The sequence below is a fragment of the Equus asinus genome, chromosome 21, assembly GCF_041296235.1.
Source record: "Equus asinus isolate D_3611 breed Donkey chromosome 21, EquAss-T2T_v2, whole genome shotgun sequence".
Lineage (NCBI taxonomy): Eukaryota > Metazoa > Chordata > Mammalia > Perissodactyla > Equidae > Equus > Equus asinus.
Window position 1 is genome coordinate 18,815,716 of NC_091810.1, and position 19,275 is coordinate 18,834,990.

The 19,275-nt window shown below is 47.4% G+C and overlaps 1 protein-coding gene across 1 annotated transcript in view; it reads left to right on the forward strand.

The window, feature by feature from the left end:
- LHFPL4 (LHFPL tetraspan subfamily member 4) overlaps positions 1-16,367 on the forward strand; it is a 34,920-nt gene extending 18,553 nt beyond the window's left edge. Inside the window, exons 3-4 of the mRNA XM_044755004.2 lie at positions 4,961-5,197; positions 16,115-16,367. Of these exons, the coding sequence (XP_044610939.1) occupies positions 4,961-5,197; positions 16,115-16,215 (338 nt within the window). The 3' untranslated portion in view covers positions 16,216-16,367. The remainder of the gene's footprint in view (positions 1-4,960; positions 5,198-16,114) is intronic.
- Positions 16,368-19,275: the final 2,908 nt, after the last annotated feature.

The window sequence follows — 19,275 nt, forward strand, 5'->3', positions numbered from 1 at the left end:
TTGAAGACATGTGACACATCTGCATGCATTTTCACTTAGTCTTGTGGTCGAGTCATCTACCTGCAAGCGAGACTGGAAAATGCAGTCTTTATTTTCAACAGGCAAGTTCTCAGCTAAAAATTGGGGGTTCTAATTGTGAAAAAGAAAGGATGAGCAACTATTGTAGTAAACTCTTGGTTTCTGTCATGGTTATATGTAAAAATTAAGCTTATTATCTTTCCCAGGCCATCACTGTTAACACTTCTTAAATATCTGGAAAAAGCCTTGTCTCTTTTGTTGAGGATTTTTTCCTACTCTGCCAAGAGTTGCCATGACCTGCCCCCACTTCACCCTTAATAAGTTGCCACACCTCTTCTCTTCTGTCATTGGCTTCTCACAAATGCTTTATGAAATGAGTAGGGCAGATGTCATGGACCTGTTTTACAGATGAAGAAACTGAGGCCCAGAGAGGCAACTGACTTTGCCTGAAGTTGTAGAGTAAAGAATGGAGCTGAGCCTCCTGTGGAGGCGATAAAGGTGGGCAGTGACTCATAAGTTCAAGGAGAAAGTCTCAGATTGGTGCTGGTGTGTCTTTACCTCCTCTCACACTTACTAATATGTCTTTTAAACAAGGAGGGAGCAGCCCTCGGGCTCGGCGCATTTGGCAGGCAAAAGTATCTAGCTAGAAGCTAAGAACATTGTTTTGGTTTCATTATACTTATATTTATAGCTTCCTTCTATTTATGGCAAATGATCCTGGTTTCCTTTTCTTTGTTAGTGATGTACAGCTTACTTTTTAAGTAAATGCCTCTAAGTTAAAAAATGAGTCTATTCAGAGAAAAACATTAAGTAAAGACAAGTCGAGGTTTCAGTATAGATCCCACTGCTTACTAACTGGGTGACACCGGCTCCGACACTTGGTGCCCCGAGCCTCTGCTTCCTCATCCATATAATGAGGAGGGTCAGTTTTCCCACCTCATAGATTTGTTAAAGGATTAAGTGAGATCATGAATGTCAGGATCTTAGCACCTGGCACATAGTTAAGCACTCAATACTGTTTGTTAACATTATTATCACATTATTAATAATGTCAGTATTATTACTCTTAATTTTGTCACAACATCTCTTGGCTGCTTGGAGCAGGGAAAGTCAGTGGCCGGTAGGGTAATTGGGTAGAGATGCCCCATCCTGGGGCCTGTTCCTCTATACTAGTGGTCTCAACCAGGGACGATTTTGCCCCTCAGGGGCCATTTGGTGATGTCTGGAGACATTTCTATTATTATGACTGGGGGTGGTGGTGCCACTGGCATCTGGTGGGTGGAGGCCAGGGATGATGCTAAACATCCCACAATGCACAGGATGGTCCCCCTCCCGCCCCGCTTCCCCCCCACCCCCTGCCATGAAGAATTACCAGGCTGAGAGTCAAAAATGCTGTGGTTCAGAAACCACCCCACACTGCACCCTGCACATGTGTCTGTGTCTCAGGGTAGCTGGCTCTTCAGCCAGCTCATTATTGCCAAAAGAGATGTGAATTTGGACTCTAAAGACCTCAGCCTCAGTTTCCTCATCCAGCAACGAGGGATGCTGAAGCCCGCCTTGGCTGTTTGTCATTCCATCTCCTGATGCTTGAGCCTCTTCGTCACTTCCCTGGCCTAGGCTGTCCCTAGTGGTCTCTTCCTTTCTCCCCCCAGATGGAGGAAAACCCTTCAGATTGGTTTTTCTCCATTTGCCTGACTTCTGGATGTTTCTCATTCCCACAGCAGCCTCTGGAGCCCCGTAGTCACCACCTAAAACACTGCAGAGCAAAAGAGGCAGAGAGTGTGAGCGAGAGACGAAGAGAGAGGCTCCAGCCCCGGCCTTCCCCGAGCATCCATGTTATTCTGGGTCTCAGCCCCTAGTCTGCTTCCTCCAAGCACTCCTTGACATGTAGGACTACTCTATTTGTGTGTCGACTTGATTCTATTCCTCCTCATACACCTCTGCTCCTGAGGACAGAAACCATGCCTGGCAGTGTCCCCAGCACCCTGCACAGTGCCTGGCACATAATAGGCACTCAGAATTTATTTGTGGAATGTATGAAGGGAGAGCCAAAGAGAGGAAAGGGTGAGGGAATAGGTACAGAGAAGGAGAAAAGGAGAGAAGAGGAGGGATGTTGAATGACTGTCAAATGCTGAGAGATCTAAATAGAAAAGGGAAGAGGGAGGGTCGAGACTGACTTGAGCACGATATAGACTAGCCTGAGAGAGGGGGGAGGGATGTGCAGAGACTTGCAAAGAAAAACGAAAAGGGTGGAGAAGAGAAAAGAATGGAGACACACGACTAGAGACACACACACGTAAGTGTTGAGGCAGAGAGACAGAGACAGAGAAAATGCAGGCACAGAGGCGGGGAAGAAACCTTACTGAAGGCCCAGTACTGGGTTGCGGGGTTGCAGGGTTGCAGGGTTGCGGGGCTGCGGGAGGGGAGAGGACCACCAGCAGGAGCCTGAGCCCCGCCGCCGCAGGGAACTCTGGATACTGGCGCGGTTTCCATGGAGACGAGGATGCTCTGGGCGGGCGAGAGAGGAAACACTGCACCAGGGAGGGGAGGGCGAGAGAGTGGGTGGGTTTGCCCTGGGATCTTTCTTCACCCCTGCCTCTTGCTGGGGATTCAGAGCCCCAGGGATGGGGAGGTGGGAGCACACCAGCTGGGGGAAGGGCCCTGGGGCTCCCTAGGGGTGGGTGAAGGGCTGTGCTGAGTCCACTCGTCTCCCGTTCCTCCATCCCTGGCATTTGACCCTCCTGCCCTCTCTGATAGGGGCCTGGAGAGTCTTGCCAAGTGTCAGGGATGTATGGGGACATGGATGGGTCCAGCCTTCTCCGTAAGCTCCTCTTCTCTTCCCACCCTGTAAATAAATGCTGGAGCGCTGCAGGGCTCAGTCCTGCGACTTCTCTTCAGTTTCCATAACGTCGGGTCCCAGAGCTTTACATGCCCACAGCTCACAAATTTACATCTCCAGCCCTAATTTCCCCCTGAGCTCCCCTGTCCACCGGGGTGTCTAACGGGCATCTTCGAACTTTTGAATCCCGTAACTCATCAAGTTCATTCTTGCCTCAAGGCTTTTTGCATTTGCCATTCCCTTTGGAGGGGCTCTTTTCCCAGCCCTTAGCAGCCGTGTGTTCCACTGGAGCTGAGAGCCGTCTCGGGGGAGGCGAGCATTGGAGAGAGGAGGGCGCCCTGCTTCGGGATGAGGAGCACAACCTGGGGGGGGGGGGCAATGACCACTACAGGAGGGCCGAGAGGCTGGAGGAGGTCAAACGCTAGGGAGGGAGGGTGGATGGGAGCGGCCCCGTCGCGCTGCCAGGCGGACATTAGGGGCCAAGGGAGCACTTCCTCGCACGGTAGATGAGGGAGGGAGCTGGCAAAGCCGAGGGCACCCTCCCTACCCTAGGGCCTCGTGGACAGTGGGCAGAACTGACCACCACCCCCACTTTGTCATCACTGTCATCTAAAACCCAGGTTAAGCACCCCATGGGCCTGGTGAGGAACCTTCGGGTCTCAGACACAGTAACCCAGTCGCTGGCGGGACCGTCAGACACTAAGAGGGCAACGTCAAGCCGCAGACGCACTCACAAGTCACGCAGCTGCCCCACTGCAGGCAAGGGGAAGGTCACAGCCCCAGTCACCTACGGAGCCCTGTTGGCTCTGATTGGCTGCATGGGGCATGTGCCTCTCCCTGAGCCAATCAGTCACCAGAGGAATGAGATATGCTGATTGGCTTAGACTTGGGTCCCACCTACTAGACTAAGCTCCGGGAAGAGCCCAGCCAGACCCAGCCAGACCGCTGGGCTGGGATTGGCAGAGGCAGGTCACTAAACCCAGAGGGAGTGGGTGCAAAGGAGGGAACCAGCGGGGGCCCATTTCCATTGGAAGGCTCTTCTTGGCATCATCCCTTCTCCCATCTGAAACCAAGCCTCTCCGCCAACTATTTCCTTATTTGTGTAATTATTTTTATCATTATGACTAGTTTTGATAATAACAGCTAACATTTATCTGGGACTTACTGAGCCAAGCACTTTACATTTGCTGCCTCCTGTAATCTTCACGATCACTTGAATACCATCATCATCCCCATTTCACAGATGAAGAAACTGAGGCTCAAAGGTGAAGGAACTGGCTCTAGGTCACACATCTAGAAAATAGCTGAGCCAGGGTTGGAGCCCCAGCCCTCTGAGCAACTGTGCTCTAATGGAACGCTCCCCACTGCACTGCAAGCTCCAAGAGGCTCGAGTGCAGGTACCCCGGCCCCCAGCCTAGTCTAGTGCCCAGCACACAGTAGGCCCTCAATAGACACTGCTTGGGTGAGAGAATGCCTGGCACTGTGCTAAGTGTCTTACAAGCAGTACTTCATTTAACCCTCACAAACCCCCTGTGAGGTAAGTACTAGGATTCCACACAGACACAAACAGGCGGCGTCCCCAAAGTCATACACTGCGGAAGTGGAAGAACGAGCCTCAAACCCATGAGTCTGTTCTCTGAGCGCAGGGCTCACCCGTTTGAATGAGAACATATCCCCAGCATCTTGAAATGAAAGGACAATGGCGCCCAATAAGTATTTGTTGAATGAATTACAAAAATAAAAAAGAAGGACGAGGATGGGAGAGAGTAAGCAGGGCCAAGATGCTGAAGGAGGTGACTGTGGTTTGTAATTTCCTCGTATTTCCAGGAAGGCTTCCTGGAGAAGGAGCTGACTTGATGGGGCAAGAGAGGGCATTGTAGGTTCGGAATAGTTTCTGCTCCCCGAGGCCGGAGGCCATCCCCAATCCTAGAGTTTCTGGAGCCCACAGGAAGTGGTTAACGGGCTCTTGGGTTCATGGGCGGAGTGGGAGTGCGGGGCCCGGCCTGAGGAGGGCTTCTGGTGGTCCTCAGGCTCCGGGGAGTAACCATCCCCTTCTCTTTTCCTTCCTGTCCGTGGCGCGGGCCCGGCCTCGCGCCCCCTCAGCTCTGTGCCTCGTGCTGGGCTGCATGATCTTCCCCGATGGCTGGGACGCCGAGACGATCCGGGACATGTGCGGGGCCAAGACCGGGAAGTACTCCCTGGGGGACTGTTCAGTGCGCTGGGCGTACATCCTGGCCATCATCGGCATCCTCAACGCCCTCATCCTCTCCTTCCTCGCCTTCGTGCTGGGCAACCGGCAAACAGACCTGCTGCAGGAGGAGCTCAAGCAGGAAAACAAAGGCGAGTGCGCGCTTCCACTTCCGCTTTCCCGGGTGGGCGGCTGCGGTGGAGGCGGGAGCGGGGGCGGGGGGCGGAATTCAAAGTCATAAAAGCGAAGCCAGAATCGGAAACAGTACAGACCGTACGACCACCTTGAAAACAATTTGACGTTATCCCTCAAATCTGAGCATTTGCACGCCTATGACCCAGCAACCCACCTATGAGTTAAACCCAGAAGAAATGTACAAAAATGCTCTTGGCAGCAGTTTCAAAATAGCAAACAACTAAAACCCACTTAAATGGTCATTGACAGGAGGATGGATAAGTAAATGGAGATATGGTGACATCAGCAATAGTTGGCAACTGTGAAAATGAATGACCTTCAGTTATAAGTAACAGAGTAGCTGTATCCTGGGAACATAATATTGAGAGAGAGGAATAATCAAGTTCCAGAAGATGACAGTGATATTTTTATTGAGCTCAAAAACCAAGCAACACTAAGCAATGTACAGTTAAACACACACATATTTATGGTAATATGTTTTTTTAAAAAGCAAAGAAATGAGAACTAGAAAAGGTACGATGGTGGTTATCTGTGGTTGCAGTGGCAGGACGAAGCCAGGAGCATGAGATGGGGGACATGTAGGTACGTACAAATCATTGGTAGAGTTATAGTTCTTGCATGGTGAGCCCACAGATGTTTGTTGCGGTATGCTTTATACCAAGTACATTACATATAAACTTTTGTATTGTTAAATAACAAAAATTCAACTGAGTAAGTTTGAAGATCTAATTGGTTTTGTTCAGTGATTCACGAACCAGGCAGCATCCCATCTAGAAATAGAAGGGAGCTCCAAGGAGCTGTACAAAAGGGAAGGCTTTTACAGGCGGAAGGGGGAGGGGATAAGGAAAGAGGGGATCCCCTCATTTTTCCTTTGTGGGATGGAAAGGGTCTGTGTGGCACATTACCTCACTGGTGCTGACCAGAAAATTCCAGGCTTACTGGTCAAGACTACATTCCCGGGAGCGGCTGAAACGGCCATTAGGTTGGGTAGTAAGTCTTGGTTTGCTGATGTGGGGCTTAGCACAAGGGACTCCATTTTGGGCTGTTGTTTCTTTTTAACAGTTCTCCTCTTTTGATCAAACTCTCATCCGAACTGAGAGATGTGATAAAAAATTAAGGCATTAGCGCCACTCTCAGCTACCACTCTGTGGTTCTCGCAGCTTTTCTTGATCCTTTGCATAGTGCTCACAGGTCATGATGTTTTTGCTTAATGCTTGTGATCTTCGCAGGTTATTGCTTCAGGTTACCAATCTTTAAGTTAGTCATTCTCTTTGTTCTTTTTCTGACATTCCAGTCTTAGGGAGATCATTTGCTTGGTGGTTAGTTAGCAGCTGCAAACACACATTTAAAGCTTTAGAGAGAATATAATGTACCAGGGAAATTATTGTGATTATAATAAGTAGGATTCATTTCCCATGTTTGGAGTGCACTTCAGAGCCATGGTCCTCAAGACTCAAACCAATTAAAATCAAGTAAGTTGAAGAGAGACCCTGTTGAAGGAGTCGAGTCGCCTTTTTAAGCCAAGCGGCTTGCTCAGTGATCCTGTGTAACTGAGTTTCAGCTTCCTCAGAAGGGTTGATCCAGGTATGGCAGGTGGAATTGGCCACAGCAAAGACACCTCCTTATTGAGCCAAAAGATAATCAAGGGCTGTCCTGTTATCAAGAACAACTTTGGCCAGGGAGTCTAAGGATTTTTCTTGGGCGGCTATTGCTTTAGCAGTGCACTCTGCAATACTTTCGAGAGGTAAGGAGAGGTTCCTGATTATAGAAAGCCTTACTTACATTTACTCTTAAGCAGGGAAGCAGGAATCCGCCAAAGGAAGCAAGTTCTAAATTATGAATGCCTCCTGGTAGGTCCTTTCTAACTCGATGATGTAGATTCAGTGGAGTTGACCAGTGAGAACCAATCATCTCAGTTGGTTTGTAAACAGTTTGGGGCACAGTTAGCTAACCTAAGAGGCGTTGTCTGGTTTTTCGCCAGCCATCTAGGCATTTAGTGGCCCAAGGAAAGTGGTAACTATCATAGACAAAATTAATCTTGTTGGGCACAAACCACTTCCACTAAGGTGGCACTGTCCATGGGTTCATTCACAGGATCATTGCATTTGCTTGCTCAAGCTAGGGGTCCGGTTAGGTTTTCTCCTGGCCTGAAATAAAAAGTTGTTCTAAATTCCAGAGTTTACCCCCCTTAGCAATGGACTTGGAGATACAGATGATGGCATTATCTTTCCAGGCTAATGTCCGTGTAAAGGAAGGAAAGAGAAGAAGACAGGGTTTCAAGTTTAGTTAAAGTGCGAAGTCATGATCCGGAGACTTGGGAAGAAGCAGTCTGCCTTGATGTCAGCTACTTCTCTTCCAGGTCCATGTGATTTGAAGGTCTCCAGCATTTGTACAGGACCAGATGTCAAGTGGAGCCTTCCTCAGCTGTGAGATGTGTACTCAAGGCTCAAGTCCTGAATTTCAGTGAGGAGGACTTGGTGTAGTCCCTTCCAAGGACATCCAGGGGCAGAATTTGTTCTTACTGATTCCAAATCAGAAGGATGGGGGAAAAAAAACAAGAAACAGTTTGGAGAGTCATAGCCAGATATTTGAGGAAACTAGAATTCAGGATCCAGTCCAGTTTAAAGGTATATAACAAAACCTCAAAGATAATTAATAGAACTAGAATCTAATATCTACAAAGGTGCAAACACAGTTTTTCTCTCTCCAATTACTCTCATTTCTTACCAAAGATGATCACAGTAAAACTAATTTGTTTGTATTAAACTTGGCTTGATTATTTATATAAGTATAGCAGGAAAATTGACCATATAAGTTCTTTTAAAGATTGCTTTGCTGGAACCTTGTAAGCAAGGTACCAGGTTTATTTTCCCAAGGGCTTTATTGGTTCCATAAATTCAACCTTAGTTCCTTAACACTCTCTGGTCATATCTGAGTCTATGCGCATCTCTCTCAAACATGACAATCCAGTCAAAGCCTTGGTAATATAGACAATATTTCCAATTGTGTCCCATTAAAAGGAGAACAGATTCTTGTTGAACTTATGCAACTAACTATATTAACATGAAAAGAATTCTTAAGAGTTTCTGAATTCTGGAGGGAGCATGTGGAGGGAAAAAAGTAAATGTTTCACTTATTTTTTACAAAGGTATACTTTACCAAATTGTTGTAAGTCATAGATAGTTTAAGAGAAAAAAAGTTTCGTCAAATTTGGAAAATCAAAACATTAAAGAACCAGCAATGTTTCAACTAAGAGGTCATAAAAAATTATAATCATCCTCCTCAATTCATTCAGTCCCATTTAATTAATATGTAGCCAGCCCTGGTGGTGTAGTGGTTAAGATTTAGCACTCTCACTGCTGTAGCCTGGGTTCATTTCCTGGTCAGGAAACCACACCACTCATCTGTTGGTTGTCATACTGTGGTGGCTGCATGTTGCTGTGATGCTGAAAGCTATGCCACTGGAAGCTATGCCACTGGTATTTCAAATACCAGCAGGGTCACCCATGGTGGACAGGTTTCGGGAGAGCTTCCAGACTAAGACAGACTAAGAAGAAGGACCCAGCCACCCAATTCTTGAAAAATTGGCCATGAAAGTGCTATAAATATCAGTGGAGCATTGTCTGATATAGCACCAGATGGTGAGAAGATGGTGCAAAAAGACTGGGCAGGGTTCCCCTTTGCTGTATACAGGGTCACTAGGAGTCAGAATCAACTCAACAGCACTAACAACAAAATTAGTATTTTTCTGAGCCAGCCCTGATGGCCTAGTGGTTAAAGTTCGACATGCTCCACTTTGGTGGCCTGGGTTCGCTTCCCAGGTGTAGAACTGCACCACTCATCTGTCAGTAGCCATGCTGTGGTGTGGCCCATATAAAAGAACCAGAAGAAATTACAACTATACACAAGTATGTACTGGGGCTTTTGAGGGAAGGAAGAAAAAAGGAGGAGGATTGGCGACAGATGTTAGCTTAGGGTGAATCTTCCCTTGCAAAAAAAAAAAAAAAGAAAGAAAGAAAAGAAAAAATTAGTATTGTTCTGCTTGAATCTAGTTTTTCCATCAGTTCTGGAAATCCTCACCAAGTTCAGTTTTATGTCTTAAGGTTATCAGAAACCTGTACTTGTCAAAAGTCCTTCTATGAATTTTCTTGAAGATTATGCACTTTTGCAGGAACACTTTTGCAAAAGCATCTGAATAAAACAATAACTCTCTATAAATAACACAGATTTAAAATGCCCATGGGTAAAGATCTGATGAGGGTTCATTATAATGGAACTGACAAGGAAACTTGGTTGTTTCTGTAAGATGCAACATTTTAAGATAATAACTGGAACTATGACTGAAAACATTATACCAGGACATAGCAGACTTCCAGGAATTTCACACAATTTCTGAAACACTTAGAACATATACCTATACAGACATAACATAAAGAAGGCTTAGTATTACTTCTTATTTGACAGTGCTTCCCATCTAATTTAACATGTCAAATAAGCCTAATTAGTTTAACAACTCCCTTTTTATAGTGATAAATATTTTGAGATGATCCAGGGGCCCTCTGGGAAATCCCAAAGTTAGTTCAAAGTCAAAAAGACTTCATTTAGAATTTGATTTTTGGAAACTGTCAAACATATGAAAGATTTTAAAACATTTGGTCAAATAGGATCATAGCTCACTATGAAACAATACTAAGTTATCCATTTAACCATGCTGACAATTAAAGACTTCATAGGCAAATAGGGAAGGTTAGATAGTTCTGAGCAAAACTTAGTTCTTTTAATATGGAGAAGACTAGGTTTACGTAAGTAATCAAAGACTTGATATAGACAACATGGAACATACGTGATTATTTTGATAAGACACAAGATCTTTGTTTTTTTCTAGGCAGATTACTTAGAAGTTGGTAAAGAAAAACCTTTCACAATCTCTTATTATCAAGAGGAGACCAGTAGTCCAAGAAAACTTTGTCCTTTTAAGAGAAAACCAAATTCTAATTTTGCACCAGCTTACTTTTCATATTAAAACTCATTTAACTTAATTAAATTCATTCTACCTTTAGCCAGCTTGCCAACACATTAAAATTTCTTTCCAAAGATTCCTTTTCTACAAAGCTTAGTGACTTTAATTACATATATTAAAATTTTTAACCCTTAAAAACCTTAATTTTTAGTGAAAATAAAGAAGTAAACAATTATGAACTGTCTTTTATATTAGCATTCTGTGGCTTAGGAAATTTATAAATCTTTTTTTATCATTTCTAGAAATGTGTTTTCTCATAGAAACTTTCTCAGCATGGCACAAAACATGTTTACTAATAGACTCAAATATCTTTAATTCCTCTGTAAAAGGAAGCAAGAAATGGATAAACCTATGTTCAGTAATTAATGTTTCAGCATTTTATCTTATTTGGAAATGGTCTGCATAGTCAATGAATTTAACTTAACTCATCATTTAACTTAGCCAAACTTTCAGGTTTTAGGTTACCAGATTTGGGGAAACTATTTTAAAAGTTCACCTAAAACCTTTTTATCTTACTGACATCTATTTAATTTAGTCATTCTTAACAACTATGTGTAGAAAACCCACAAAAATTTTATGAGATATTACACAAAGTCAGCCATCATCTCAAGCTATTTTTCTTGCTGACAAATTTTGTAAGGGATAACATGAACTCATTCGACCTTTAGTCAGCCTAGGTAGAATAAAACTATCATATTTAATGCTGATAACTCTAAAGACATGTCTATTTTAATTAAAGCAACAAACTTAAACTAGCTTCGATACCAAATATTTCCCCAGATCATGTGAAACTGAAAAGCATTTGGTTAGTTTCTATTATATTTTTGAGAATTTTTATGAATACTAAGTTTATATAAATGCTTGTGTGTTTAAGCCAACTAAATAGACTCTTTTACAAATTAGTTTTAGTAATACCATCCGGAGGTAGGAAGTGCCACACATCTACAACATACATACATAGATACAAATAAATATACAGATAGACACAAACAAAGACCTTATAAGTTCCTTTAAAAATTTTAGCCACAAAGCAAGTATGATAATGGAAAATTCACTAGTTATAAAAGAACAGTTGGAATAAGTTAAATATCTGCTTACATGGCTAAAGCTTTTTCTACTAATATTTGTGGAGGAGACACATGATTTTTATTCACCTAAGTTTCAAATGACCTTTCTCCCTTTTGTTCTCCTTCTGATAAGAATTACCTCCCTGAAGTTTGTGCTTTAAAGAGATGACCAAGATCAGCGTTCCTGGAGGGGTCAAGGAGACCATCTACATCTCAAGGGCACAGGGGAAGAATGCAAGTTCTTCCAAGAAGGACATTGGTTTCTTAAGGCCAGAATTTTCACAGTACCTACAAGCCTTTTGAGATAAATAGGGGAGGTTTTGGGATTGGTAAAAAGGATAGATGGAATTTAAACTGCCTCTAGAGCTGCATTTCTGGTTTTGCAAAGATTTGTAAGATAAGGACAGTCAATTTTAATTCCTCAAGGAAGTTAGGTTACAACTTAAATGACATCATAGGTTGATCCACCCAGCAATCCTTTTACAAGGGCTTTAGGAGGTTTTTCTCTTATTCTGGGTACATTTAACTTAGGGGCGGGTAGGCCTAAAAGAATTCCTATCAAGCTCTGAATATCAGCTTCCAATTTGGCCAAATTTCTGATCATAGAGTTATTAAATCCTTTCAAATATCTTGTCAGGTTTTAGCTGGAACAAGCAGTGAATATTTCTGGCAATAGTGAACAACCTCTTGGACTTAAGAGGTGTCCCCAGAGAGGGTGCAAAAAATATTTTATTTTCCTCTCTCTATCGGGTACTACCGACAGAGATCTGGGAAAGCAATCTGGTCAGAATCCTCAACCTTAGCCTGCTTCTGCCAGTTTTTTCCAGATCCTGTCTACAGGTCCTGAGTGGGGTTTAAAGTGGAGGGTATAGCTCTGATATTTACTAAACTTTGGCTGGGTTTCTTCATTAATTTTAGTTTCCCCTTGGCTGTTTAGGGGAATAATGTAGCAGATTACCAGAAAACCCCTCTGAGTGTCATCAAGTCTGGGAGGGGCTCATATGGGGGCCCTCCTTAGAAGGTAGATATGAGGCCGTCTGTAAGGCTGTTAAGTTGGCAGACTTTTGTCTACAGTCTTGGAGTGTCTGTTTTAGGTACCATTTGTGTCTTTCAATTTTTCATTAGCTTTTTGCAATGAAACTTTCAATGAAGCTATTTTTGGAATTTTGAAGCCTTTTGGAAACTTCTGCATACCAATTAAAACACGTGTCCTATTCCGTTTAACTTGAGATCTCTTTCAAGTGCCCTTCTTAAATGATATTATCTAATTGGAACATTCCTTCTAATGGCCATTATAATTCTAGGTTGTTTTTAGTAAGATTTTGCCATTTTTGTAGTTATTTACAGCTACCGGGACTATAGTTCTTAGGCATCAAATAAGCAGGTGTGCCAGAAGGTGGCATGCTCAACTCATTGGAATTTAAAGATCCTATTTTATTGTTTATTTATTTACTTTTAGCTAAGACTTTAGGTTTCTTAGAGCCAAACTAATACCTAAGAGGGATGAGCTGCTGGGCTGGACATGATGTGGTGTTTTAGAGTACTTCATTGCGTGGACATTTTCTTGGGGTTGGTGGGTGGCCTGGTGTCAATCTGACCCATTCCATGACCAACTTATCCTAACATGGGGGAGTTTTGGGTCAGGTGGTTAGCACTCTAACAGCTCTTAAATGCTCAACTTGGGCGCACCAATTTTTGTGGCTTTTTTTTACTTCCGAGATTCCCATTAATAATTAGCCTTTTTCTACGCAAAACAAGACAAACAAACATGTGCACCCTAAAATATTAGCGGTAACCAAGAGATGTTACTGTGTCCTGGCCAAGAGAAGAAGGCCTTGTGCACACCACCGCCAATTCCCATGGAACCTCAGACTAGGGAGAGGACTGAACGAGGAGATCCCAAAGAATGGGGATTGTGGACTGATTCCACACAAATGGAGAGCTGCAGACTGAACTATCAGCAGTTCCTCAATGTGGAACCTGGGGACAGAATTGAGGGCTGGGGCTTTCCACTCAAAAATCTGAGAATTGCAGTCTGAAAGGCTAGGGGCTTGGCTCCAGGCAGAACCATCTACCAGCTCCACTGGGCTCTGGGCAGAACTGTCTGCCAGCTCAAGCTGACCTGCCCTGTCTTGGAAAGCCAATTAGATCAGGAGGTGGATGCAAAGAAAACGGAGCTCAAAATGGAGAGGAATTCACCCACGGCCCTTGGAAACAGCGAGAAACGCAGAGAACACAAAGGGTTTGTGGGGTCCCACTCCTGTGTTTCTCGTTGTCCCCAAATGCCATCAGGAGTTCACTTCAGGTCCCAATGCTGCCACCAAGTGTGTTAAATAACAAAAATTCGACTGAGTAAATTTGAAGATCTAATTGGTTTTGTTCAGTGATTCACGAACCAGGCAGCATCCCATCTAGAAATAGAAGGGAGCTCCAAGGAGCTGTACAAAAGGGAAGGCTTTTACATGCAGAAGGGGGAGGGGGTAAGGAAAGAGGGGATCCCCTCATTTTCCTTTGTGGGATGGAAAGGGTCTGTGTGGCACATTACCTCACTGGTGCTGACCAGAAAATTCCAGGCTTACTGGTCAAGACTACATTCCCGGGAGCGGCTGAAATGGCCGTTAGGTTGGGTAGTAAGTCTTGGTTTGCTGACGTGGGGCTTAGCACAAGGGATTCCATTTTGGGCCTGTCGTTTCTTTTTAATAGTATGTATCAAGTCACATTAAAATACAATAAAGAAAAAATTTACCTATAAGGCCAGATACTCAGGGGTAACCAGGTCTATCAGATGCTTATGTAGGTATCTACACACATTATATGACCCTTTATAAAATATAGTGTTATGTGCTAATGTGATGTGGGATATGCATCATCTTCAGCAAATCCCTCCTCAGACTGCTTTTTTTTTTTTTTTTAAGATTTTATTTTTTCCTTTTTCTCCCCAAAGCCCCCCGGTACATAGTTGTATATTCTTCGTTGTGGGTCCTTCTAGTTGCGGCATGTGAGACGCTGCCTCAGCGTGGTCTGATGAGCAGTGCCATGTCCGCGCCCAGGATTCGAACCAACGAAACACTGGGCCGCCTGCAGCGGAGCGCGCGAACTTAACCACTCGGCCACGGGGCCAGCCCCTCCTCAGACTGCTTTTTGTGCTTGACTCTAGAGTGTATCTTAAAGCTCTTTCTTTATCATTTTATGGAGAACCATCTTGCCCTTTTTGTCCAATGCTCAGCATTACATAAGATGACGGAACCGTAGTTTCTTAACCATTCTCCTGTTCAGGGCTATTAGGGAGGTCCCCAGGTTTTTACTCTTATTGATAACGCTGCAGTCAACATCTTTGTCTGTGCTTTCTTATACGCAAGTGTTTTCTTGGTGTACTTCCAGAAGCGGAATTGCACACTTAATTGTAATGATAGTGCCAGATTGCTCTCTAAAAGAGGGTCCATCTTATGACCCAGGGCCCCACTCTGCCCCTGGAGCGAGGGGAAACACTGCATCACATCGGTGGACAGACACCCCGTCTGTCTGGGGGTGTGTTCTCTGCTCTGAGAAATAGGAGTCATTTCCGTAGTCACACCCTTCCTCGAACTGTTAGCAGGTGCCGGGTCTCTGTTTAGCACTTGCCATTTGTCTCTTGGAGCCCTCATCTATAAAATGGGGATAATGGCGGTGAGGGTCACTATCTCATTTGGCAGGAGGTAGTTCCGTATTGTGGTGGAACCCTTGGACTGTGAAGGCAGATCGTCTATGTGGGAAGCAGGCTGAACTAAGAAATGCCTTCACTTCCTTGAGCCTAAGTTTCCTGCACTTCATAAAATGAGGATGGTGAGAATAGTACCACCTTACAGGGCTGTGCTGTGAGGAAGAAAGAAAGATTATGCCTGTAAAGAGGCACATGGTGAATACTCAGTAAAAGCTTCACTCCTCCTGACTCCCCACCACGGAGGCATCATGGCCACCAATTTACAAGTGAGAAAGCCAAGGTCCGGAGAGGTCCAGTAACTTAGGTGCCCAAGGCCATCTAAGTGGTGGAGCTAGGATTTGAACCCAGGCCCAAGTCTAGAGGCCAAGCTCTTCCTCACTCCTGCCCCCTTTTCGGGGCCCTCCCGGGCTGCTAGGCTGCTAACCTGTCCCTCTCTGAAGCTCCTGCCCCTAGAGATCCTGACACCCCAGCGGTTTCTGTTGTCTTGGTGTGAGGTCAGGGCCTGCCCTCTGGTGGCAGCTTCCAGAAGTGCCAGAGTTAGAGGCGTCTGGCCTTTCTGAAGAAGGGGCTTGGAGATGTGACTGTGAGATGGGCCCCTCACTGTCTTCTCCTCCCTCCCCAAAGCAGCCTAACAGCTCAGTGTTAAAAGTGACAGGAGGGAGCCCCAGTTTGCCTTCCTGCAGCGTCTGGGGGTCTCCGTCCCTCACTGGGAGCTCAAGATGAGTGAGCCGCAGAGCTCAGTTCTGAGCCAAAGACCTCTGGAGCGAAAGTAAAAGATAAACTGAATTGCTGTCATTTCCAGCATTTTACTCTGTGCCAAACACCGTGCAGAGTCCTTGGCTGGCGTTCTTTGTGTCTTTTTGACCCCTCCAAATCACCCTGTGAAGTAGGCTATTACGCCCATTTTATATGAGGAAATGGGGGCTCAGAGAGGTCAGATGGCCCACGCAAGGCGTCCAGCTAGTCAGAGGCCTGCTTGGGATTCCAGAGCCTGTGCAGCCAGCCCCTCTGCCCAGATTTACCCTGAAGAGTGGCCGAAGGGACCCCCAATGCCCTCTGACTTTCTCCAATTCTCTCTCTCTCTTAGATTTTGTGGGCTCCACAGTAAGCTCCGTGTTGCGGCCAGGGGGTGATGTCTCCGGATGGGGAGTCCTCCCCTGTCCCGTCGCTCACTCACAGGGACCCTGAAGGCCAGGATCACAGCCCAGGAATTGACCTGCCCTCAGCTTGTCCTGCCGCCTGCCCCGTCATCCCTCCATTCAAGCTCCGAGGGAAGACCCTGATCTCGGATGACTTCTCACCTGCTACCTGCCTGTGAGCTCCAGGCTTTGAAGAGATGGGGCTGGGATGCAGCCTGGGGGAGGGGAGAGCCCTGCAGACCCTGGGAGGGCCTGGTTCTGCTGGTCCCTCAACTGACCTAGGGGAGCCTGACCCCGGTCCCTTGGGCTTCTCCTCCCTCTCTAGCCTGGCCTGGGGGCCCTGCAGAGTCTCCAGGGGAAGCAGGTACTGTGGTCCCATTCTCAGGCTCCCTCAGTCTGGAGGGCTGCTGCCTGGCTGCATCCTCACCTCTGGTCCCTGCCTCCTGCAGAAACTTATTCAAGACACTGCCCCAGGGCAGATCAGACTCTTTCCTACTTTATTTATTTATTTTTTGCCAACGATGGTTCCATCACATAGTCACAGAGCTCCAGGAGCCACCAGCCTCCCTGGGGCCTCTCTGTCCCCACTCCAGCTTGCTCCCAGCTCTCCCAAAGGAGTCTGAACTGCACCGAGGGAGAAAACACAGGGCCTCTCTGTCAACTGCTGGAGGGGGCCCTGTTCAGCCCAGAGTCTGGAAAGGACAGACAGACTCTGGAGGCAGCAGGAGGAAGCACTCTGGCTCCTGTGTTGGTGGCACCTGACCATGGCAGCGGGGGCTGGAAGCGGCTGGGGGGCTGGCCTGGTCTCCTCCCTGCTGGGATGTCTCACCAGTGACTGGACCCTTGACCCCGGCCTGTTTTGTACAGCACAGACTTCTTGGCCCTGTTGTCAGGGTTGGGGGTTGGGGAGGGGAGCCCGAGAGTGGGCAATTAGGGGACGCATCCCCCCTCTGCCCCTTCTCATGCCCCCCTACCCCGGGCATCTAACAAGGGCAGAGACTGTCTTGCCTCTTTGATACTTTTCTGCATAACTTGAACTTGCAGGTCACCTCTGAACAGGGTACCCCTGTCCCCATCCCTGGGCCTTGTAACCCTGTCCCCACCTCCTCCTCCTCCTTGCCCACCTCTCGCCTTGTGATATGCCCAGGGTCTGCAGCCCAACGGGCAGTGCTTGGAGCCGAGGCATGAGTGTGTGTGCGTGTGTGAGCGGGTGTGTGTGTGCGTGTGTGTGTATGGGGGCAGATGAGGAGTCTTCTCTCCCCCCTCCTCCCACTGGGGGGCATCTCCTTCCCCCTTGGCAGGGTGCAAGTGAGGGAGCCTCCAAGTGTTTCTGAACCCTCGCACTGCCTTGTGGACCTGGCGGTACAGCCATCTGGCCTGGGGTGTGGACAACCCCTTTTGGCCCGTTTGGGCAGCAGGTTGGCTTCATCTCGTGTGCCTACTTCTGTCTTTGGTACCTGCTGCCTGGTCCCGTTGAGGGGCGTGAGGCCCCTGCAGGATCAATGGGGAAGCGTGTTGTCACCACTTCCTTATGTCGGCCTCAGTCAAAGGAAGGGAGAAAAGCAGAGAGTGCCATGTATTTGCCAACCCTGTGTTCATTTCTATAGGCCTTGGACCTGAGACTTACGGTTCCCAAGACAGATCCTAGAAATCCTCTGCCTGAATCCCCCATCTGGACCCTAACTGGAATCAGAAGCTGGGTCTTGGTAGGATCCTGAAACCTGGAAATTACCAAGTCCTGACCCCACCCTTGACTCTCTCCTCTTGGGCAAACACCTTCCCAGCAGTGCTCTGGCCCGGCACTGTGCTGCCCCCTCTCCTGCTCCCAAGCCCCACACTGCAGCCCCATGACTGGCGCCTTCCCCAGCAGCTGCCCGGGGGGTGGGCTGCACACCAGGGTCCCAGGCCGAATGGGAGGGTGAGGGCAGCCTTGTGGGAGGGAGTGGGGGGCACAAGTGATTTCCTCAAAGATCCAAACCAAAGCCCAATGTTGGAAGGCTGCAGGGGGAGGGGCTGGGAGCAAGTGATCAGGAATGGGGAGAAGGCAGAGGGAGGAGAAAGAGGGTGAAGAGGGAGGTGCAGAGACAGGGAGAGGAAGAGACGGAGAGGAGAGGGACCGAGACAGCAAGGAGGAGGAGGAGGGGGCACCGAGAGAGACACAGAAATGGAGAGAGATGAAGAGTGAACAGAGGGGACTGAGATGGACAGAGAACTTGGGATGGGGGAGGGGAGGTGGCTGGAAAGATGGAAGAAGGAATAGGACAAGGAAGGAGGCAAATGGAGAGAGACGGGTTGTGGGAGGCCAAACTGGGATGCGGGGGTCAAAAGAAAGGGGAAGGAGAGGATAGAGGAGACGGGACCCGAGGCATCGTGGGGGCAGCTGCTGTGTGTGCAATGTGCAAGGGGAGAGCTTGTCACCCAAGGATGCCTACCACCCAAGGGAGCCGCCAGATCCCTGTGCCCTGGTGGGGAGGTTAGACCCTACCCCCCTCAGAGGCCGAGGCCCACGTGCGGGGCCCAGGCAGCCAACCCCCAACCCCTTGTGGAGGGGGCGCCACATCAGGGGAACTGAGCCCAAGTGATTGCTGAGAGGGTCAGCACAACTGGAGTGGGTTAGTGGTCGAGAAGAGGGAGGTTAATTCCCTTTGGGGCAGACTGACAGTGTTTCCATGTCACCACTCACCCAGCCAGCTGCTGCCCTGGCTGAAGAAGGGGCAGCCTGGCGATGCCAGGAGTTTGGGGTCCAGTAAGCAGGGTTGGATGAGCTGAAGGGACGCTAGGGTAACAGAGGGATGGGAAAGAGGTTGGAGTGCATGCCAAACCGCAGCCCTGGCCCTGAGGCTTCAGCAGAGGCAGGAGCAGAGCGCGTAACATACTGCAGCCAGGGGCCCCGGCTGAGGCCGAAGCATCACCAAGCCTGAGGCCCAGATGGCAGCCATCATGGCAAGGGACAGTTTGTAGGCAGGTGATTTGGCTCTAGCCTTCGGGAGGAGACTGAAGACAGATGGTCTGTTCCTTGGTCCTTGAAAGAAGCTGAGCCTTGAGTGGCCCACCGAGGCACTCCTCCCCCAGGTTGACTGGATCAGAGGGCTCTGGCACTATCTGGTTT